The sequence below is a fragment of the Geospiza fortis genome, unplaced genomic scaffold (genome assembly GCF_000277835.1).
Source record: "Geospiza fortis unplaced genomic scaffold, GeoFor_1.0 scaffold10, whole genome shotgun sequence".
Classification (NCBI taxonomy): Eukaryota; Metazoa; Chordata; class Aves; order Passeriformes; family Thraupidae; genus Geospiza; species Geospiza fortis.
In genome coordinates this window covers 410,836-435,407 of record NW_005054326.1, presented here as the reverse complement: position 1 = coordinate 435,407, position 24,572 = coordinate 410,836, and the positions used below count along the sequence as shown (strand labels likewise).

At 39.4% G+C, this 24,572-nt stretch overlaps 1 protein-coding gene across 2 annotated transcripts in view; it reads left to right on the top strand.

The window, feature by feature from the left end:
- The window catches only part of ERC1 (ELKS/RAB6-interacting/CAST family member 1), a 271,003-nt gene that overhangs the window by 210,583 nt on the left and 35,848 nt on the right, over positions 1-24,572 (top strand). For both annotated transcript variants that reach the window (XM_005421022.2, XM_005421021.2), the window contains one exon: positions 10,848-10,992. In XM_005421022.2, coding sequence (XP_005421079.1) covers positions 10,848-10,992 — 145 coding nt within the window. The remainder of the gene's footprint in view (positions 1-10,847; positions 10,993-24,572) is intronic.

Below are 24,572 nucleotides of genomic sequence, written 5' to 3'. Positions count from 1 at the left end.
AGGAATGGCAAAAATGTGAGCGGTGCATGGTCCTCCCAGCCTCCCCCTTCCCAGCCAGATGGGCCTTGAACTGGGAGCCTGCCATAAATCCATAAAGGCATTTTTTTTCCTGGCTGCCAGTTCCACTTGTCTTGCCCACTCTGCCATGTGTCTGCTGGGGAATCCTCTTGCTGCTCAGGTGTTTCCTCCGTAGTTCTGTGGCCTTGTAGTTTCTCGTGTGAAAAGATGAAAAATCTCAGCGCGGTCATGGTGCTCCTAGCAGATATAAGTGTGCAAGTTTTTGGTAATCCCCTTTTTCCTTTCTGTTAGCAATAAGCAACAAAAAGAAAGAGACCTGACTGTTTTCAGCTCAGAATGTCACTGTTTTACAGATGTACCAGATGTGCTCTTTAGTAAATAGTAGCATTTGCATTTACAGAGGTAGTTCAATGATGTGCTTTTGATCAAATCACAAATGACAGGAGTGAAGAATAGCTCCTGACTCTCAGCTCCACTAAGCCATGTTTCTATTCCTGTTGACACTGTTTACGTGTTTTGCATTTTGCAGTTGTTAGTTTTAAAATCTAGCACTTTCCTTTGGTGCTGGTCTTTCAGTTTTGGAAATATTTCTTCTGCATGCAGCATCCTGAAATTTTCTTGTAAATTCATTAGTCTGTACTCTTCAGAAAATGCTCAGAATTTTTATTGATGTCCAGAACACCTATTTCTTAAGGATAGTTTCAGGATTAAAAGTTGTCCATGTCACACATGTTCATCCTGCCTTGTAGTTATTTTCTGCCCCTTTATTTTTTTTTAATTTGCTTTCTTTTTTTTTTTATAAAGTAGATAAAATTTAAACATCTTCAAATTCAGCAAGATTTTTTTTACAAGAAATTAACCTTGCCACATGTCTTAAATAAGTAGATACCAAATGATAATTCCTAAAACCTGTACAACCGATTAAATTGTACAACCAATTTTACCAAAATAAACTAGATGTTACTTAGAAGAATAGGGGAACTTCCATTTATCTATGGTATAGGCAGGTTTTCATGAGAGCCAGTTTCTTGTGTGATACAAGCTGGTTTAATTCTGTTTTTCTCTGTTTCATAGTCTTGAAATTTAGAGGTTTATTTCTTTTTTAAGATGCTAAGAGCTACACCTGTAAATTTATCTGTCATCATGTTTCTTCAATAAGGGAGTTTGGGAGGGATTTTTGTTCAAACGTCAGCATAAACACAGCTTCAGATTTGTTCACTTGAAAAGGTGTTGGTTGCTAGAATGTGCTAAATTGAGGTCTTTGAAATGTCCTCAGAAATGAATGACTTGCTCTCTCACTTTGTGTGTGTTGCTTAAGGTTCACATATTTGTGTCTCATTACAAAACAGGCAGTTACAGCTTACTTTGAGATGGTTGAGCTTCTCTTTATTTCAATAAAACTCTTTAGATGTGTACATGAAAAAAGGCTTTGAGTTGGAGTGTATCATTACTGTGCTTAGCAGGGATCTGATAAAGGACTGTCAAAGGTCTGTTTGCATGGTTTAGGTCAGGCTTAACAGTGCTTGTTCTGGAGCAGAGTACACATGCTCAGTCTCTTAAACTTTTTACTGCATGCAGCTCTGGTTTCATCTCGTGAAGAACAGGCACTGGATAGAGGTAAAAACAGAAGGGAAGGTGGTAGGATGCTCCCTAGTTACTGTAGAATGCCAGTTGCTTCAAGCATCTGGGAAACTATCTCCAAAACTCATCAGAAAATGCTGTAGTGCCCATTCAAACAAATCTGCGTTCAGGGACTGCAAGTAGCTACATCTGCTTTCAGACCCGGATCTGAAAAAGGAAATTAAATGAAACCTCTCAGGCCCCTTCTGCTGCAATTACAGAACTAAATATATCCAAATTTTATCCATAGCCCCTGACACCTGCTCCATTTCTGTCCTCAACCCTTTCAACAACTCCTGCTTGCTTAGAAACACTTTTTTTTGGCACTACTTAAGGAGCAGCCATTGGAGCCACCAGGAGCAGGAGGCAAAGTGATGCCTCAGTGTTTAATAAAACTGCTTCCAGCCTCTTTTTCCCCTGATGCTGCTATTCCTGTCCTTATCCAGACACTTGGCATTTCTTGTGCTCCTTTTTTAATCCCTTTCCTGCCTGGGCAGAAGCAGCAACCAGAAAAGACTGAAATACAGGTATAGTTAGGGTTAGGAGGGAACAGAAATCAGCATTAGCGCTGCTGTTGTTAGTACCACCCAAGCCCAAATACATCATTTGCACAATTAATATAAAAAGGTCTGACCTTGAAGAAAATATTTCTTAAAAAAAATCTTTTAAAATCTTTTCTTTTTAAAAATCAGACAAAGTGGTTCTGGAAGAGAAGCTTGAACAAATGTTCAAAAGAACCCTCAGAGAAGAAAGAGTAGGAAGTTAGGCAAGGCACATCCAGGTTGGCGCTCAGATAGACAATAAATAATGAAAACCATCCATAGCTCTGACAGGAAAATTTGTTGAAGTGCTACGTGTGGAAGAATATTTAGGTGTTTGTAAAAGAACAACAAAAAGTAGCTGTACACATCTGGTATGTAACATGAAACTGGATGTCACAGGGATAACAGCAATTAGTGAGAAATAGAATAATATTCAGAGCTGAAATGTGGGTACAAGTTGTTCAGGAGATCTAAAAATGAAAGTAATGGTGTTGTATATTAATTGTAATGGAGGTTTTGAGGAAATAAAAAAGAGTACGAATTATAGCATTACTTTGAGTCAAAATAATGTAAGGATCATAGAAGTTACACAAAGAGTGGATGGTATCCTGCTACGGATTTTAGGTATAGTGTTGTGTTAAATGTAAGTGATAGTGGAGAAATGTGGTCTTGTCAGATGTATCCATTTATTGGACACAAATCAGAGAAACTGCCAGGCTTTTAAACTTCATAAATAATTACTAGATCACCAAGGTGTAATGGTGTGAGACTGTGAGGATTGTGATAAGTAGTGATGACTCTAGAGAAGAAACCATCACCAAAACTGACTTCAGCTGTAGTGATCACAAATTGATAAAACCTATATTCAAAGAAAAAAAACCATGCTAGAAAAGCAAAGTATTCCATTCCAAATTAATAGGCTGAATAATGGAGAGTACTGCATAGCAAGTGAATTGGTCAGAAGAACACAGGAGGTTCATGTAGAGGAAAAAGAGCATTTATTTAAATCAAAAGTCCAAAACTATAAGGTCTTTGCATGCCAAACAAAAGGGGAAAAGTTTCAGAAAGTTACAAAGCTGTGTATCTGTATCCAAAAAGGGAACTGGCAGCAGCCTTAAATTGGTCAAGAGAAGGAGACATTTAGGGAAAGCAGAAATTGTAGGAATAAAGTGAGAATTGTGGAAACTCATGCTGAATGAGACTTCCCAAAAGAAATAAAAATAAATAATAATTATTCTTTAGCCACTGCTACAAAAGGATCAGGGAAAAAAGTGGAACCACAATGCACTGAGAATAGGGGTAGTGTGAAATAAGAGTTCCAAAACTAAGTTAATGCCTTTGCCTTGTTTTCCAGTGAGCTGATAAAATACAGAGGAAGGCAGGTATGATCACCTGTCAGAATGTCAGCTATGGAAATGAGAGAGATGCAGAAGTGAGATAAATTATACTCACCAGAAATGACATGGTAGTCATTGAGCAAGGAGGTAGATGCTCTGTTTGATTTGAGTATAAAACTGGATAATTTTCTTAAAACAACTGTATTATAAATCATGAAAGTTGTTCACTAAAATGAAATAAATAGTGAATGAAATGAAATTAAATAATAGTGAATATTTCACTAACTGAAATAAATAAATCATGACTAGAGTTTTTTACTTCTGTGATCAGAAGCCACTGTAAGATTGCAGTAGTGCTGTCAAAGTTTGACTGATAAAGCTGAAATTTCTTTCTACCGTCTTTCAACCCGGGCCAGAATCACAAAGACATCAAGACAATTGTTTTCACTGTAGTAATTGTGGTTGTTTGATATGTTATAATCAGTGTGAATTCCATGATTCATTTTCCATTCTTATGTTTTGGCAGTGCTGGCTGTGGCAGTGAAGGGTTTGACACTGTCACAGTGTCAGGAGGAGCTGCAGCTGGGCAGTTCCTGCAGGGATGAGGAACCTGCGGTCAGATCTGGGTTCCTCGTGTTTATTCAGGGTTTTTCCTGCCTCCTCAGGCTGCAGGGATGCACAGCCAGTGGAGGGGCAGGAACCTGGAAATGGGAGGGCAGAACCATCTTTTGCCACAAGAGCCTGTCTTGTGTCAGCTTAAGCCGATTGTGAAACCACATGCTAAGCTAGAGCTCAACCTGAACTTGACCATGTCCCAGGAAAATAAATTGGAGCTGCCTTTCTTATAAGGCCAGGTTTCAAAAGCTGGTGGATGTATTCTGGTGGCCTCTGTTGCCTGGATGAAAAAAACGCCTTGAGTTTGTGCTCTGTCTGCACTGCTGTTATCTGCAGATGAAGAAAGAACGCCAGTTTCAGGAGTTCCTTCTCAGAAAAGCCAGCTCTGGGGAGCTCAAGAGCCTTGTAAGTACTGCTGTCTCTCATCCACATTCTGCACTGAAGGCTGCTAAAGCAAGGAGTGTTATCTTCAAAAAAATCCAACCCTTCATAGGGGACAAATCTCCCATAACATCAGGTGACAGGGTTGAAAGTTCCTTCTGCAATGTGCCATCTCGGGGAACTTCCACTCTTCACAGGCACCCAGGGAAGGCTGAGGGGCTCTCAGTTTAGCAGCTGTGACATGCAGCAGCCAGCTTTTCACTGAGGTATTCATCAATAAAAATAGTTCAGGAAATTAGTAGTGGGTTTGAAACTTCTCTGTAAAAGTGTTAGATTTTTTCCTAGATATGCTGGCAGACAGTCTAAGGCTGCAGTGCAGTTCTGAGTGCTCAGAGCTGAGATATGAGCAGGACTATGAATTGCAGATTTTTACCTCTGGTGCCAAAGTGATAAAATTAAAGATGGAGAGCTTAAGTACAAGAAGGGCTAAAACATTGATGGAAAAGGTAATATAAAATATTTATAGGACTACTTGTGACTTTATCAAACATGTTGAGGGAAAGGACTTTTAAAACCACGGCTTATCAATCCTACTAAGGAGTTCTGTGATTCTAGACAATTGGGATGTTAGAGAAAAGATGTGTAGGAAAGTCTAAATATATTATCAGTATCTTTTTTTTTTAACAAGGATGATACAAGTGGTAATGCTTCCTCTGTCATGGAACTCACATTGGTTATTATCACGCCATTCTTATAATGGAAAATTAAAGGGACATTCCTTTTTTGACCACACTACACAACTGGATTCACCAGGAGTTTGTATTTTTATCTTGTTTTCCACTTGTGGTCACATGTATGCAATGACATTGAAGAGACCAGTGGAAAGGGGTACATTCAGAAAGCTCCAATTTGCTCATGACAAAAAACTCTTGTTTTCATCTCATTTGGTTTGCTTGAATTCTCAATTTCTGTTTTGGTGGCTTTAAGAGCATAGAGCAGAGATTAGAAAGGCTGCTGATGTGCCAGCCAGGCCAGGTAAAGGTGATATGCTTATTCAGGAATCAAGGACTGGAATGGAAGGAGTGTAGTATTATCCCTTTTGACTGAAGATTTAAGGCTGCGCTTTGGAAATTAATTTGCAGCCTGAGGGTTGATTATTCCCAGCTGTAATTTAAAAAAGCAGGTAGTGCCTATTGCCAAGTTAAATTTTTTTCCCACTCTCTTGCAATAAGAGGTAGCTGCTGTTTCTTTTGGACAAAAGTTTGCTCACTTTGGGATACTTCAAGCTGCATCTTAAATGCTGCAGAATCACAGCCAGTACAGAATTTGGCAGCTTGCATATTAAGTGAATTATTCATCTGTTAGCATCATGAAATGTCATTCACTAGTATAATTGCCTTTTTCAAGGTTGCTTTTAAGAACCAAATCTTGATACCCAGAGCTCTGCAAGGACTGTCTCCTCCCTGTGAGGTACTGGAAGTCAAGAGTTTCTTAATTTTCTGAAGATGTTCTATAACCAGCAAAAAATAAGTGGGAAAGAATGTGGAGTTCAGAAGTACTGCTGCAGTGGTAGACAGTTTATGATGGAGAGGACGATGGAGCCAGGGCTTCTGGCCCATTGAATCAGGGATTTGGTGTGTTGTACTCCTAATTACTTTTTAAGAGTTTATTGAGTGTGACCTGCCCAAACCCTGCCATTCTGCTAAAGTCATGAAATTACTGAAGGCCCTATCCCAATGCTTTTATGTTCTTAGCTGCTGCCTGTCTGTCTAGCTCTCATAACACTGCAGTGCTGTATCTGAATCTCTCTGCCTTTGAGTTCTTTCTGTTGTCGTCACATCATGGGAGGGTTTTTAATTCATATGCAAATAATACAGTTCTTATTGTGATGGTGATTCACCAGGGTAAGTCTTACAAATGTCTCTGATAGGAAAGCATTGAAAGCTTTTTAGCAACATTTTCTGTAGGCTTGGAGTAAATGCGGTGGACAAAAATCAGACAACCAAAACAGAGTGGCACCTCTGTCATTCTTTGGTTTGTGATGCCCTTACCATGAGTAAACAGCTCATGGAACAGGAGAATCTTTCCTTGGGTACTGAAGGCACAACAGTCATAATTACAGTTCATCTTAATATGCAAGGATGAAAATGCTGACAGCTTAATCATTGCTCATGGAAGTGCAGCAGTCTCTGTTGAAGGAACTGATTGGATTGCTATGAGCTTGTAGCTACCTGAGCTCTTCAAATTTGTGTCACTCTTTTAAATGCTTTAGTTTAATGCCAGTCAGAAGGAAAACAGATTTGATCCTATAATGCAGCTAGGGCTGATGGAATGATCCCAGTTCTTCCATGACATTAAAATCAAAGCTGCTGCTGATATCAATATTGCTTTCATATTATCTCATACGCACGTTCAGAAATACTCCAGATAGGAGGAAATTTCATAATTTGAAATAAATTTTATAGAACAATATATTTATAACATCTCTATATGGAATAAGTGTTCTCCCTGACATATGTAAGCATATTCTTTTAATGAATATGTATAGTTTTCATGTTTTGAAGCATCATTAATTCAGCACTGTTTGCAGCCTGTTATTCTTTCTAATTATACAACTGATAAATATTCCAATGCTGTGACCCTGGGAACAGTACTGCAAAGTACAAAACTGCTTTTCAAAGTTCACCTCCTCTTGTGTTTTACCAAAAGAATTCTTCTCCTTTATTGGGAAAGGGCTGTGAAGGAATTACGTAGTCTTCTGAAACCAAGTGCCATAGAAACCCATTTGAAGACAGCTTGATTCTATTAATATTAGTAATTAGTAGCAGTGTAATAGTACACTGTTGCCCAGTTATCTTCCTCAAATCAGACATTTCTATTCAAGAGTTGAAGGAGACATGCATTTGCACACTATTCTTTGTGTTTGTTGTCAAATCTCTCTGCTCTACTGGCCTGTAACTATTCTGTAGTCATCTATCTTAAAAAGGCAAGCCCATCTTTCTTTGCATTATTTCTTGAAGACTACAAACAGAGCAAATTATGATATTGATCTTGAGATTATATCTACCATTAAGAATTAAACCTACTGGTCTTGATACCACTCCAGTCTCTATTGATCATGATCTACATTCAGTGAAAGGCTTCAGTTTAAATAGAAGGAAAAAATTAAACTCCTTTTTTTTTGTCCAATTTGGAGTAAAACTTGAACCTGTTTTCAGTAGATTTTTCTACACTGTTGCCATCTCAGGTTTCCTTTGGTAGTATTCAGTCTGTGACAGAGTCTGCTCACCTCTTGTGAGGCGTGTACAGCTCAGTTCAGGCTGCACACCCTGCTGCAGTGCAGAGATAAATAGGCACTTTGCCCCTGCTGAGTTGATGTTGGCGCAGCTACACCAGTACCAGCATCTGAAATACCTGAATTAACTTAGGTGAACTGTGTCTGCTCAGTGACTCTGGCCCTAGCCAGCATTTAAAAAGATCACCATCCTTGGGTTGTGCAGCATGTTTTGCCTGCTTATGAGAACTTTTCAGGACCTCCAGTGTTGTGAACTGGGGGGAAGCATTTTGCTGAAGAAGTCAAGCCTGTGGCAGTGCCTGAGCCTCCAGGACTGATTGCAGCACTCCTGATGGATAGGTTTGTTCATGTGCTGCCACCACCATGCACATAGCAGCCCATTTTCTCCTTCTTGCCACAGCAAGTTCCTCTGGCCTCCCTGGGGATAAAGCTCTTAGGAAGGGAAATAAATCACTTTTGTAATAGTCTTCAATCAGAAACCTTGTCTTTTGCTTGGTAGTATGCCCTTTTTATTGTCTTGGAATCATTTGGCAGTTGCAAGCTCCACTGAGAGCAATAGCTTGCCACTACAGACATGTCCCTTCCAGCAGAGCTGGCAGTGACACCTGCACTTCTCCACATGGAGCAGTTTATATCTGCCTTGCTAAAGTAAAAAATGCAGCTACAATGCACTTACCACAGGGTATTTTTCTTAATTTTGTTCAAACTTCATTTTGTTTTTTGTTCATTTGTTCCACAAAACAGTCAGAAAGCCACAGTGGCTTTCATCCCACTTCTTGACCAACACCCTCATCTCACAGCACAGCACTGAAATTCTTTTCTAAGTAGGAAATTCTTTTCTAAGACATGGTTGTGGCATTTTTCAGGGTCCCCCAGGGCAGGAAGGAAATTATGAATCTGACTCTATGTTCTTAGAAGGCTAATTTATTATTTTTGACGTTATATATAATAATTATATTAAATAATGCAATATCAAAGCTATGCTAAAGAATAGAGAAAGGATATTTATAGAAGGCTTAAGAAGATATTAATAAAAAACTCATAACTGCTTCCAGAGTCCCGGCACAGCTGGATGGTGATTGGTCATTAAGTTAAAACAATTCACATTAACCAATCAAACAACCACCAGTTGGATGAACAGTCTCCAAACTACATTCCAAAGCAGCAAAACACAGGAGAAGTAAAATGAGATAATTATGGTTTTTATTTTTCTCTGAGGCTTCTCATCTTCCCAGGAGAAGAAATCCTGGCGAAGAGATTTTTCAGAAAATATGACAGTGACACACGGTGGCAAAGATTTTTCAGGAAAAAAACAAAAAAAATAATGGACTGGTATCCATATCTCATTTTCCTGGCCTTGGAGTTTTCACTTAAGAAGCAGAGATGGGCAGCAAAGGATCTGATTGCAGAAGGTGTATGGCTTACATGCTATTTGAGGCACCTCCAATTTCCATACCAGAGTAATGGCTCCACAGATAGAGTTACGGAGATATTCTTGGCTCTGGTCCTGAATCATCAGCGAGGATTGTGGGCTTACTATTAAAAGAATAAGTGTTTCTTTATAATCAAAACAGATTACTCTAAAGAAAGTGAAAATGACCAGAGCTCCAAGCCAGCCTGTCTTTCCCAGGATACCGATAGCTGGAAAAAAGCAGAGGTCATGGATCATGTTCTGTCACTTCACCCTATTGGTATTTTTCATATTTCAGGCAGACATCCAAAACTGGATACTTTTCCATAAAGCAAAAGCAGCAGAAACAAAATGGCAATAATAACATGCCCATTAGCCATTGTTCCCACACCTACAGTATTGACACTACATCTGGGAATCTTGATGTGCACCTTTTCCTTTCTTCTGCTCTTTGCCTCCATTAAGTCACCAGAATATTTGTATTTCTTCATAGCACAAATGTATTTAGAATACTTTATGATTATCCTAATGTATCTTAAAAAATTTGCTTTACTTTGTGGTATTACATTTTGAAAGGGAAGCAATAATGTTTTTCTAGATATGATCTAGGCAGGACCCAAGTACTCTCTACACTGGATCTGTGAGATTTTTGATATGCTGGTATTTCATTTAAAGCAAGCTAATTCTCTTGGACTGTACAAGAAACACCTGTGTAAACCCAGAGAGAAATTCCACCCACAGAAAGTCCATTGTGTAGTCCACTGTCCTGTCAGATGGTGAACAATTTTGTCTGTTGAAACACACCTTTTCCTTTTGAAATATGTGATTTTTTCCACATTTTTGAGACAGTGGCTTAAATTGGGATTCTGATAATAAACTTCTTGATATTGAGTGCTGCAGCAAAACTTGAAGTGCATTTGCAATTTTATTTTTAGATGAAATGTAGATAAGAAATGTGTCATGTTTGGTTTGTCTTTCATCATCACTCCTGCATGATGCCATCTTTCACACCACCTCACGTTCAGGATTTCATTTTATGCCACCTTTGCAAGGTGATGAGAGGTGAGACAAGCCAACACTACTGGGCAAGAAGACCAAGGTTTTCTTTGGACTCCTGTTGCACATCACCAGCTAAAGATGAGAATTAAGGTGGAAGGACAGGAAAGGTTGCTTCCCCTAACATAATCAGTCTCTTGGCTTCCTTTGAGAAGTGCTGTTTAACTGTTAGGGTGATTATCTTTGTCTCCTTTCCTCCCAGTATGTACAAAATGTTTCTGAATTCTATTTGTAAGAGTTTTCTGCTACAGGGAAAGAGTATGGGAAAATGTTCAGCCAAAGCAATAATAAATGGTAGTTATTAAAAACTGAGAAGGTGAGTGCAGAGGAAGAACATAGTGTGTCTTTCTTACCCTGTAATCTGCAGTTTGGTATCAGCACAGTTGTTTACAGGGAGGTGTGTGTGTCTTGGCTTGCTGTTCCACCAACAGACATATAGCCCAGACAAAAATATTTATTACTGCTTTTCAGAGTTGCACACTGGTACAACGTTTATGGTATGCTCAGATCTTTGTAGAGGAGTCCTCTAAGTTTTGCAGGATAATAATGCAATTCATTTGGGTTTTTTTCAGACAAGAAGCCCTTCTTGCTGCCATTAGTGAAAAAGATGCCAATATTGCTCTGCTAGAGCTCTCATCCTCTAAGAAGAAGACTCAGGATGAAGTGGCTGCGCTGAAACGGGAGAAGGACCGTCTTGTGCAACAGCTCAAGCAGCAGGTGGGTACAGGAGGGCTAGGAAAAATCCAGTTAATAGTCTGGTATGGGATTATTATCTTGATTTATGGAACTAATAATGTATAATCCTGTCATATGTTAGGGTGGAAAGTGCATAAATAACAATTTCAAACTAGCTCCTGGACTCAGCATTGAGGGGAGTTCCTTTGTGTCACTGCCTGAGTAGTAAATGTGTGTTAGGATGTATAGGAAGTTGTGAGTGAAGAGGACATTGATTATTATCCTCTACAGGCACAAATGGTCACAGATTCAGGGAAAAGCAGTGATACTTCTCTTGGGGGTTTGTATTTGCCTTTTTGGGGAATAACCCTGTTTGGAAGAATAGGCTGTAGAGCTCAAATATGAGTGTTACACCACACAGTCTCTCCTGTGATTTCTGATTGCAACTGGAGCAGCATGTGTGAGCTTCTAGAATAGACTCTAGGAGGTCTTGTGCTTGTGAGGAGATTGGTCCCTTCCTATATCTGGCCTCTCCCATTTCTAAGATCTTTCTGTGTTGGCATAACAATTAGAAAAAGTGTGTTTCTGTTAAAGCGTTTAACATTATGTTCCAGTACTGAATGCAATGTGAAAAGTACATTGCCAGTAAAACACAGAGGAAGCAAAAGGCATCCCTGGCAATAAGAGATTTAGGATCTGAAAAAATCTGTGTAGATTTTTGACTTCAGCACTTCTGGTAGGTTTTCCTGAGTTATTCCCTTGCCACATTCCTCTTAATAGCACATATGCTGCTGCCAATCCAGTATCAACTTCTTCAGTGCCACCATTTCCATCTTCATAAAGTTTTATGTGCAACATTTCATCTGTCAACCAGATGATTTCTGTTGCTGTCAGAGAATGTAAGACAAAACCAGGTCAGCGTTGTGATAAGGGATTTCTGTGCTTCTTCCTTAGCAAACACAAGTAGGTTATTGGCCACGTTGTTTAAGATAATTATTTATGGTTTCATTTAAGAACAGTACTATTGGGGGTTTTATGTACCAGCTTCAGAATGAGCTAGGAGTATGGATTGCAGTCTTGTATTATTTCCTTTGGAGCAACAGTTGTAATTACTGTCACTGGCCAGCCAGGTCATCTGCTAAAACAGGAATCAGAAGTGGTCACAGCAATGACAAATACTTGTTTTGTTCATGTAATTGTTGATGCAGCAGCTGTAATTTATGGTACCACTCATTCCAAGAGAAATTAACACCCCTTCTTAGTTCTTGTTGTCCTAAGCTTAAATTCAGGTGCTTTCATGCCCCTTGCCCTTCCCAGTTTCCTTTTGGTTATCTTTTGTGAGTAGCTGCAACAACCTGTAGTATTTTGTGGTGAGTTTTTTTCTGCTGAAAATCTGTGTATACTCAATTAACATATTAACATTGTGCCTATCTGTAATGACTTAGATTTCAGGTAAATAATTTTTTTAACATTGTAGTTCCTATTGTTATCTTTCAGTGCTGGTAAGTCTTACAGTGTCATAAACTCTTCTTTAAAAGACACGGCCATTTCCCTTAAGGATACCAGTTCTAGGTGTTTTTCTGTGAATTTGTGGGATACTTAATTTCCCAAATAAATGAAAATTAAAAAGGAGATTAATTTGAAATTGTTCTTGGTATGTAGTGAGACCAATTATGATTTGAGTTTGGAGCAATAGTCCTTTTTCAAACAATTCATTGGGCTGTTGAAATGCTAGAAAGATTCTGGTTCCAAAACTGCAGTCAGCTATAAAGACTTGTCACTGTTTAAGGTTGTTTAAGATTTTAATCTTAAAAATAATGAAGAAAGCAGAAAGTAATCTCCTCAACACATCTGTGCTATGGGTAGTATAAATAAAAGTTTTATGTGTAGTATAAGTATAAAATCACAGGTATTCTCCAGAACATCCACAATCCCCAAGGCAGAATGAATATTTACATATAAACAATATAAACTATATTTAAAATATACCTGAGAAATATTTATGTGACCATACAGAGATTTGACACATCCTCCCTAAATTCTATCCTGTGTTTTAAGGATGTGTCATCTTATATCCATTTTTTTTTGTGTGCAGCTTTCAACACATTGATAGAAAAACTCCTCATTGCTTATTGTAGGAGAGTATTACTCACCACCTCTATGAGTTGCAGAGAATCTAAAATTCCATTTATTTTTTTTTTCAGTGCCAGTAGTTTTGGTATGTACTCTTTCTGAATAAATTCAAATCACACCAACTTTGACAGCTCCAGAAATAGGAGATGGGTCAGAAGAGATGGCTGTGAGATTTTACAAGATCTTCATTACTGATGTAGTCAAGGGAAATCTCATTTTTCCACATGCTTTGCAAATATTCTGTGTACTTGGCCCTTGCACTCCTCTTCAGTTGTTCCAGGTCACCAGCCTCATATTTTCCAAAAAAACAACTATGCTGCTTCCCCAGTTTAAGCCTTCTCCACATGGACCCTTTTCTGCATCTGGAGAACAAGGGTCTATCTGTGTTTGCCAGCTCCACAGAACCATGTCACCTTTCAGGAACTTCCTAAAAGTTCAGCTGTAATTCTTAAATTCACAGTAGAAATTGAAAATGAAAAATCTTTCAGGCTTGCAGATGTGTAAAACACAGCTGTTCAAGGAAGGCAAGTGGGTGCCACAAATCAAGATATTCTGGGAGATTTTGAAAAGCAAAAAATCCAAAAAGTTTATTCAACCCTTCAGATTCAGAGCTGGGATCCTGACCTCAGCCATTCGTGTCTGAGAGCTGTTGAGCTCCCTGATAAGTGTTTGGTATTTCAGTCCTAGGAAATGCTTAGGCTTTGTGGTGGGAAAGCAGCTCTTTCAGTTGGTGGTCAGACAGAGCTGAGTAAAAGATTCCCATTTCCACGTGCGTGGGATGCTCACAGAAATGCTGGGTGATTTGGGAAGGGCTGTTTGTGGGAAGAGCTGTGCATGCTGTGCTACCAGCATGGCTGAATCTCTCTGCAGGCTGGGAAGAGCTTCTGACAGGCTGCTTTAGGAAAGCAGTGTGCTGACCATGCTGCACTAGAGAGTGTGTATGGATCCGAGTGTGTGGGATAGGATTTGGATCATGACTGTTCTTGTGTTGGTTATCATTGGCTGACTTGCTGTTAAGTGTTGAGGTACAACACTCACAAAACAAAAACTTATTCCAACTATTGCCTGTGATTTTTATTTATTTAAAAGTATCAGTGAAGACACATAGATTCATCAAGGGAAGGGTATCCAGAATCTGGATTCTGTCATTCCTTGTGTTCTGCCCTTTCCCAACACTGGTCATTCACACAGGAATGGTGCTGCTGCACAGGAGAGGGAAGGAGTCCTGCCAAAGACATTTTGCTTCTTTAATTTCTCTAAGTATGTGCATTAAAGTTAGAATGAAGAGAAGCATTTTGGAAAGAGGATACGGCATCAATGTTGTTTTAATTTAGAGTTTCTAGGCTCTGAATTGCAGGAATGTGCCTCAATACAGAGCCCATTTCCTAATGAGGCGCTCAGCATTGACCAGGCTCTCCAGTAAATGCAGCTGCCTGTTTCATATTGCTTGTCAGTTTGAATGAGGGATTTCCTCTGTCATCAGACAGGCAGGGCCATTGCAGGGCGAGGGTCACCAGCTAATGTGGTCCCAATTTATTCCTCCTAGGGCACTGTGTCTCTGTGGGTAGCTGATGCAGAGGCAGTGGCTGCTCTGGAGGGGCTGGGCTGATGCAAGAGCTGGAGTTGTGTAACCAGATGCAGATGTGGTGTGGAGAGGGCCCTGCTGGGTGTCACACCAGGCTGACAGGGACCCAGGGAGCTGTGGCCTGCTTGGTGGAGCACAGACCCTGCTCAGCTGTTAGGAAATAGCCTGCTTGCCATTTATCCCTTTCCTCGTCGAGCTAAGTTTTAATATCAGCTGCTATTTATTGTAACAGAGCAAAGCACCACTCCACAGTTTCAGTGGTAAAGGGAAGGAATATCTGAAGGGGCTGAGGTTTTCCTGTCTGTGGGCTTTGGGTCTTAAACAGCTGGGATTTTCTGCTAGGAGCTGTTTGTAGCAAAGACTGTCATTTTCTGTATTTGTACAGTGTGTAGCAGAGTGGGTGCCTGACTTGAGCAGCATCTCTGTCACTGCCATGCCATAAATGTGAAGTAGTAAGTGTTAAAATTTTTTGGAGGCTGTGAACAGTATTAGTATTTTCTGACAGCTTGGAGTATTATTCAATTTAATTGTTTGTAAATAGCCATATTCACTGGTATTATTATATAATGTTTCATAATTATTGTTATAGTAGAAGTTACCAGGAACTAGCTTGACTCAGTGTTACTGATGACAGGATCTCAACATTTTCATTTGAAATCGTGTGACTTCAGGTTAGATTAATATTACTTATCTTTTATTATGCTGCCCATGTCTAAATCAAAGTTATTTTCAGATCAGTTCCTCAGTCTTTTAAGAATATGTTGAGTTTTCATTCTATACTTCAGCATGCTCAGAGAACCACCCAGCTTAAGCTTTGTCCATGTGTTTCATAAATATACATTTTCTTTTGTCATGCAAACTGTTAATGAAAAATAGTGAATAATATGGGATCAGGAGAGAGCTCTCTGCAACTGAGTTGGTTCATCCAGTTGCATCTGTAATCTCTTCCTAAAGACTTTAAGAGAAGGAGACCTTCAATCCTGGGAAGTCTTTTTTATATCTTATCTGCCTTTATTATTATATGTAATGTCCCTTACTGCAATTTAAGCTGATTACTATTTTTTTCTATTAGGGGGCTACAAAAAAAAAATATTTACTCCCTGTCGTGTTCTTGCTGTAGACACTCTTGCTGTTCACTCAAAAAGAGTATTTCTATTTTAATAAAGGGAGATGAGAAGCCCCATGCTATTGTAAGTGTGGGTTTTGTAGTCAGCCTTGCCATTCAGAGGAATCTTTAATATCTGTTGTTTCCTTCTGCTTCCATATCCTCATCAAGGCTGTGCTTTTCTCTTTGGGCCAGCATGAATCTGAGGGGCTGTTACTTAACAATCCCACAAATGGAGAGGAATTATTTGGCAGTGGTCAAATAGCTGATAATTGACTGGTAATAATGGTATTTATGCAATATTAAATATACATTTAATCTAAACAAGCAAGTACCAAATTTATTTTTTCTGTGCTGCTTTGTGCCTCTTCCCTGTAAGATTTTGACTGGTTTTCTTTATGAGGCCAAGTTACTGCAAAGACTGGTTTCCCAAGGAAATGTGGTTCATGGGATCATGAGGAACTGTAGATTCCTGAGTAGCTTCTCACACCAAAAATCATATTTTTCCACTGTTACTTGTTTCCCTGGAAACCCTGCACACTGACACCTGACACTCCTCTGCTGTGAACTTTTCCAAACTGAAGTTCCACTGGCTGGAGTCATTTCTGTTTATAACAAGAGAATGTAAAACAGGTCAAAGGAGACTGACAGGCAAATGTTTTCCTCTTGCTGCTGTGGAGCTGTATCAGCATGACCACACTTCTGGCAGCTTTAGTTACCACCCTGCCCAATGAAATAATACAGATTGTGAGGGTGTGCAGTCAGTCTTTGCTTCACCTTAGCTGCCCTGGTTTGAAACCATGTCTGATGAGAGTGATTACCCTGCTAGCAAGGGAATTTCTTCTTCAAGTGGCATGGATACAACCACTGCAGATAATTGCTAAATGTGGTGCTGTTTTGTGACCCTGTTGTTCTCTGAAAGGTTCCAGCAGTCTGGAGTTCCCTGAGGAGAGGTGTCTCTCAAACCAAACTTCCTTCCAAACTGTTGGAAGGGAGCTTAGGGAAGTCTAAGAATATGTATGTAAGTTGTCTGAGTGTGGTGGTGGTGGCTTCTTTATAGCTGAGGAAGAAAAATGAATATTTTAAATGAGTGATGAGATTCAGGGCACTTGGATCCATCTTTGTTTATTGATCTCCTCGCCAGTCCCCATGTACTTGCCCTGGCAAGCGTGCAAATAGATGTAAGAGTGGGGACAGAAAATTTTTGTGATAAGAAAGTTAAGAACAGGCAGAGGAATTTGAATGTGCTGTGCCAGAGGTTTCTTTATGAGCTGGGCAGAACAGAAGGTGCTCTGAGTTCTGGTGCTCTCTGAATGCTAGGTTAATCAATTTGAAGTAGGAACAAACAGATTAATGTACTTTGCCAGAAATTTTTCAAGGACTAGTGAAGCATTTCAATAACTATGGTCACCTGCAGTGGACTTGGTACATACACAGTGCTGTCTCAGCCTCACCTCTCCCCTGCATGGTCTGCAGAGTCAAAGTCACCTTTCTTCAGATTCTTGTACCACCAGTGTCTGGAGGGTCACTTGAATCTTTTCTATTGCTGGCTTTAACATACAAAGGTGCCAAAATATGTAGTTTTTATAGTATATTCTTAGCTGTGCTGCCAGTGTAGCTGGCATGTGAGCAGGCAGAAGTGGGCAAAATCACTCTGTACACTTCCTATTCAGGAAGCTGTTGGACTAGAAACAGGAGAAACTTCTGGCTAAGTGAATATATATCCACTAATTGGCTCTCATCAAGCATTGCCAGCTGTCAAATTTAGGCATTGTGGCTTTTGTTGAAGGCCTGTAATGCACCCAGATTATCAATCACAGCTCTGCTTGCTCTGCCAGGCTTTGCTCCTCAGTAATTGTTTCTGTCAAGGGGGGAGTCTCTGCCAGGAGCAGACCCCAGCACCCTGACAGAGGCTTTGTCATGCCCTTGAGCACAGCACTTGGAGCCCTCACAGATTAAAAGAAAGCACCTTCTCCCTGCCACATGTTCCAGACTTTTTTCCCATCATTTTTAATCATCTATTAGCACTGTAACAGCGCTCAGTGCAGCATCAGCACTCTTTTCTGGGGCAGCATTTCATCTCTCCCTGCTATTTCTTAGGTTCTTTCCCCTCTCCCTCCTCCTTTACCTTCACCCTTCGCCTCTTGCATGACTAAATAAAAATGTATGTTCAGGGGAGCCCTGGCTGGGGCTGGCTGCGTGGTGCCAGGGAAGGGAACTGCCTGCTGGATCCATGGGATTCTTGTGCCTGTTGGAACTGCTGCAAACAGCCCTGGCTGCTGTCTGCTCGTGCCTTCAGCCTTGCACAGCCTGGAGGTTTTAGGGTATAGCTGTGTAGGGTTGCTGGAAGAGGAAGGTGCTTTGTCTTACTAAAAAAGAAAGCTTTAAGATTTATGGAGGCATTGAGGCACCCAGATGACAATACAGTACTTGGTTCCTTTTCTTTCTAGACATTTGTAATATTTTTTAAAATACTGTAAGGACTAATGTGTCCCAAGTTTGAACTTAGATTTCAAAAACTTGTTTCACTCCACTAGAAATATTCCTCCATTTATTGAATGTATTAAGATTTTCATACTCCAATTTTACAGTTGACTAAAAATTCACACAAATAAATTTAAATTAATTGGATAATTGCCAACAGGATTAGTGCCACATATACACCAGTTCTCATTCAGGGCTTATGAACTCCTATAGGAAGTTATTTAATAAATGTTGCCTCTCTAGAAAATCAGGATTGCTGGACAAGTCTAGGTTAGCAGTTGAGAGACTCTGTGTCCCATTCCTGTGACCAACTTGATGGTGTTGCATATCAGGAAAGATTGTTAGGGCTCCCTTGGGAGAACCAGGCTTGTTAGCACTGTTAAAGAGGTGAGGATGCTCACTGAGCTTGGACTTGCTCAGAAGACTGCACTAGAAGATCTAATTTGAGCTTGAAAAATAATCATTCCCTGGTCTGTGAATAGTACTGCTGGACATTGGTGCAGTGTAAAAACAGTCTCTGTCATTTGACATCACATTTGTACCACACAGTGGTTTCCTGTGGTTATTGTGGCCCAAACCACTGGTCTGATGCACAATGGTTTTCAGTTAAATAAAGAGAATAGATTAGAACAGCTCTCTATGATACATACATCCAACAGAGTATTTATGGATTCATTCTGTCTCTTTGCTACAAGTATTATGTTGGACATAGTTCCTGACAATATTTTTTTAGCTGATGAGTCATGAGATAGATGCAAAAACTCAGAAAGTCATTTAGAGCAGCTCAGGATTGCCCATGGTTGTTCATTCAAGGAATACAATTATGGGTACATCTTCTTTTGCTTAACTCCCATGGTTTGTGGGGTAGCTGGGAAGGACCCATGCATGACTGCTCCTGATTGTCTTGCAGTGGCAGGATGTGCCTCAGGGGTAAAATATTTGAGACTTTCCAACCATTGGTCCTTGTGGCTGGGCTGGTTTGGCATCACTCTTGGTATTTGAATTGATGATGTCTGAAGGATGACCAGAAAATAGAGTGAGTTTGTGATTACATTTAAATTGTATCTTTTAGACCCATTGTTTAGGGAACTCTGAAGTGTTGGTGACAGGAGAATTCCACTTAAACATATAAAAAGTCTTGACGAGATAAATCCACAAATAGATTTTCTTTTGTGAAGAAACAGAAATTTCACACTGACATTTCAGATTCAGGAGGATTTTGAATCTTGGTGAAGATGGGTGTGTAAGCATCCTTATAGCTATTGATTGGATGCAGATTTTCTGTACTAAATTATTCCTGTTCATCTGGGCTGTTTGACCTGATAATGACAATTATCTAGGAGACACACGTGTCCCTTTACCAAATAGCCATTCAAAATGTGCTAACTTGGAACATTGTGCTTATCTCTTCCTGTATTTAAAGATATTCCTCAGGAAGCACACAACACATGGAACAGTTTCATATTAAACCTATACAGTAAAACTTTATTTGTGGCTACTTGTCATTGGATGAAAAGCCTAACAAAGCTGTGACATTACCAACTATCATATATAAAAACCAATGCACACATTGACAGTCAGTTAAAAAGTAGTGGCAGAAAGCTGAAAGGCATTTTTCCAGCTTTAGTATTGGTTTTAATTTGTGTAAGACTTGTAACTGGTGAGGTGATAGATGATTCAAGGTGTTTTCCAAAAACATGTAAGGAGAAGGTGAAGTCAGAGATAGGAGGTGACTGATTGGCTTCATAAACTAAATATGTAGAAGGTTTCAAGTAGATTACAGATTAACAGTTGTATGACTTAATGTGTTAGTGATGTGTTCTTTACTTGAAGGAGGAATGAATGATGGAAAGAATTGTACACCTAGAATATGTAATGAAAATTAATGATCTATAAGATAGAATATATTGCATATTTGTGATTTTGCTGTGTTGTTTTGGGAGTAGCATAATAAATCACTGCTTTTTTTTGCTTGAAAAGAGAGAAATGCATAGTCTGCAGAAGAGAATTTTAATCCCCACCATCTTAAAAATTGATAATGGAAAAAATTTAGTCTTAACTGCATGGAATGAACTTCAGTAAACAGTGAACTGTTGATGAACAGTGATCTCAGGTATTTTTGAGCTTATGCACTGAAATATCTCTCGGTCTACAGATTTTTTTTTCTCATCTACTGTATTAAGCTCATTAAATTCTGAAAATAATTTTCCTTTTTGAAACTGTCTGATTGGGCCTAGTCCAGTACACCATATCTCAGGCAAATGAATAGGTAAGGCAGACGAAAATAGAGCTTTCATCTTGCAGTTGGAAATCTAAGATGCTGTCAGTTAGGAGTAATTTCTTGAAAATAATTCTTCATTAATTTACATACCGCATTGTGGAAATTGCAGGTTTGTCAAAATGAGACACAGATTTATGAAATTAGGCATCAGTTACTTGTGATAGCTTCTGCAAATGGCAAGGTGCTGGTGGTGCAGATTCCCCTCAATTCTGTTAAATTCATGGTGCTATATTCTGAAGCATCCAAACCTTAAAAAATTACTCATGGTGTTTAGGTGCAGAACAAATGATGCATTTACTCTTAATAAGCACATGCTGTTTTCTACAGCCCCTTTTTAAGATGAAGAAATACTCACAACCAAAGAAAAGGTGTGCAGATTTTCCTTAGAGGTCCCGTGTTTGCCGCTTGGGATTTGTGAATGCAGGGAGGGGATGGAGATTTTTCTGCTGTCTCCTAACTGTGAGCAGTCTGGAAACAGCTGCCAGGAGGTACAGGATGAGAAAGTTGATACTGATGGAGTTTGTGCTTCCAGTCCCTCCCTCAATGGCAGCCTGGAGACAATGCTGTCAAGCATGAGTTAGTGATTTTGGCAGATCCTCTTTAGGGCTGTTGTGTTCAGCTGTCCCTGAGCAGACCTGTATGGAACTCAAAATAAAGGCACAGTTTCTGTGTGCCTTATTTTGCCTTCAATATGTTGCCAAAGGTTTTTGAGTCTTTGCAGTAGCAAGAAGTGCTTTTAGGGATTAGTCCAAGATTTTGCATGAAGACAAAATAAGTCTCAAACTCAGCTATCAAAAGATGGCGTTCTGGTTTTACTTGGCATAATCAAACATTTCTCATGTGGATGTAAAAAAAAATTTGTTGATTATGTACCCTGAATTTCAGATACAAGTAATTTACCTTTGCAATTACATGTTGTAGAATTTTAGATTATCAATAGTATAGGTGAATGTTATTCTCTCAACTTTTGTAAAGCTTTACTTCCCAAATATATGTAAATATATATATATATATATATACACACTCTCATCCCAGGACTGGTGCCTGGAGGAAGCAGTGGTCTTTTATGTTGAATACAGCCCTGGTTAAGGGGTAATCATTTTATTAGAGCTTTTGTTCTCTTTATTTGAGTACAATTTTACAGTCACAGAACCCAGTCCTTTGTTCTCTTTCTGTTTCTGTACCACCAATGCCTGTCTGTCTTAGTGTGAATACAAATATTTCCTGTAGCTGAGTAAACAAAAAATAAATGGAGGTCTCACAGCTAACTCCAGGCAAGTTTTTCTCAGGATTTGAACAACCTAGGTATCTCTTGTTTTTACAGTGAATTTTTGTTTGGAGGGGAAACTTAACATTTTTAAACATTCTGTTTCACCATTGTACCACTCTTAATCCTTTTAATAGTCCAGAAGTTGCTCTTCTCACTGTTGTCATCTTAGCATGAAACATGACCATAATTTATGACACCAAGGCAGTGTTCTCTCCATCTCCTAAACACCAGTAGATGCAGCCTTGGCTTTGCCTCCTTTATTACAGCTAGCAACCCAAACCTTTGCCAACTGCTGACAGTAATGGTGCTGAAAAAATAATAAAAGCAATATAGTGATCCTTAAGAACACACACACTCACAGGTTGTTTAAAACTTGGAAGCCTGCACGAGTTTATTTGTTCTCTGTAAGTATTAAGGACTGTACCTTCTCATTTTAGTTTTTCCCTGATTTTTTTTCCCTAAAGGGAAACATATTTACTTATATATGCAGATCTTTGATCATCTTTCAAGTGTCTTCTCTATCTCATATGGAGGCATGCAAGATGTGTGTTCTTCTGCACTAAAAAATGAAAAATTCACAGATTTGGTGGGAAGGATCCACAGACTAGGAAGTGCAGACTAAAACTAATTTCTTATTTCCATCACTATCAGATCACAAAAAGATTTTTCTCTTCCCCCCTTTCCTGATTACCAAAACCACCTAATCCTTCTCCATTGTCTGCCACAAAGCTGATTTGTGATATAAAAAGCCCTTAAAAATATGAAGGCTTCCTTGTTTCCTCCTAGGTCTTCTAATTGCAAATCAATCAGTCAAGGTTGCTCTTGTCCTTCTATTCATCCTTTTCTATTTCTTCCTCTGCTTTGTCAGAGCTCTTTAACAAGTGGAATCACCTATCTTAAGTTTAATGACTTAGCAGTAAAAGGATTGTTAAGAAAAACTCACCAGAGGTATGACTGGCTTTTTTCTCATCTTGTCCCAAAGATCTTTTTCTTTTAGTGGTCCTGTAGCAGAGAGAATTCTCTGAGATTTTTTTTCCTGAGCTTTACAGAGTGCTTTATGGTGCCCCTTGGGTGGGCCTCTCCTCATATGTAATGGCATCATATAATGTAAATCACAGAAAGACAACAGATTAGGAATAGAGCAGGCAAAGACGGGAATACTGGAATGCAGACACCTTAGAGAAATTCATCAGGCCAAACTGGCACATCCCTACACTTAGTGTGCCATGGATTTTGTAGAGAATTAAGAGAATTTTTTTCCTTGGTGAGAATAATTTTGGCACAAATACAGTAGAGAAACTGAATGTTTTTTTAGTCTCTCCAGCTTAGTACCTAAGCTTTGATGCAGATTTAATAGGAAAAATCAACCTCTGCTGGAACAGCAAGCAAAAAAGAAAAGTGTTGGTTTATTGTGGTTCTCCTTGGCTGTGTGTTGTGTGTAAGAGCAGAGGAAGGGACAGGAATCATCTGCCCAGCTCTGCAGTGCACATGTGCTGCTGTGTGCTGGGGCAGGAATCCCTTCTGTGTGCTGCAGACAGAGGGACAGTGAGGATGGACAGGAATCCTGGGTGTGCAGACCACACGCACGCACGGTGTGGACAGACAGGAATGTGATGTCTGTGTGTTTGTGTGCCTCTTGAGGCAGGGCACTTCTAGGTGGATGTCAAAGCTAATAATTGGCCATACAGAAAAAATTCTTAACTTCTATTTAGTTTGGGGTAGCAAAGCTCTGGTGGTTGTCAAAGGAAATGCCCTTTCAACTCTTCCCTCAAGCAGTTACCATGCAGGATTTTGATGGATTCAAAGATGAAAGCAAGGCACAAAAAGAATAATACTGGGTTTCTTTTTCTTTTATATGCAACAGCTTTTAAAATTAATTTCAGAACGAGCACAAATAGTCTTGAGGTTTCGTCGTGTGTGTTTTTTTAAAGTTGCTATCAACACTGTTTATATCATGTAGACACAGATCCATTCATGTATACACCCAGAGCTGGGTTCTGGGCAGTCACAGACAGTCTGTGCTGAGATGATACTGAGCAGCTCACATCACTTTAGCATCTAGGAATTTGTATCTGTACATAACTCCTTTTTTTGCTAAAAGCAGCATGTATGGACGGGAGGGGGTTTGCTATTAACAACTCTTTGAAGCTGCAGGCAAATGCAGTCGAAGTGGTGAGTCACAGAACAATAAAAATATGTAACAATAAAAGGTCTGTGGTCAAAATACTGGCATATACTTTCCAAAATTAAAATTTGCTGGATAAAAGAATGCTTTTGCTATATTTATTGTAACAACACAGTCACAATACACAAAGATTGGAAGATTTCCAGATCACTTCAGCCAGGAAAGGTGTATGTAGATACACATGAGCAGATGGCCTACAAATTATTTTGTTGAGCCAGGGGATCATGACTAGCTTTTAAGATTTTGCAGTGGGATGCATCTTGTATGTAAATTCCTATATGAGACTTTGCCAGTCAGGGTTCATAGATACCACTGGACTGAGAAACCTTCTTGTTTCAGAGCAGGAGAAAGACTGAGACAAAAGCAGAGTAACTGAAGTGGTTGTCTTATTCAGCTTTGTGAAGCTGAGCATATGCAAGTGGATTTATTTTGGAAAGGAGAACCAAATAGAATAACAAAGGAAAGGGGGACAGAGTAAGGTAGTTGAGGGTAAGATGAGCAGGGTGTGGAGTGAAGCAGAAGTGAAAAGGGAAGGAGAAATTTCAGGCAAATAGTCACAACAAAACAGGAGTCCCATCA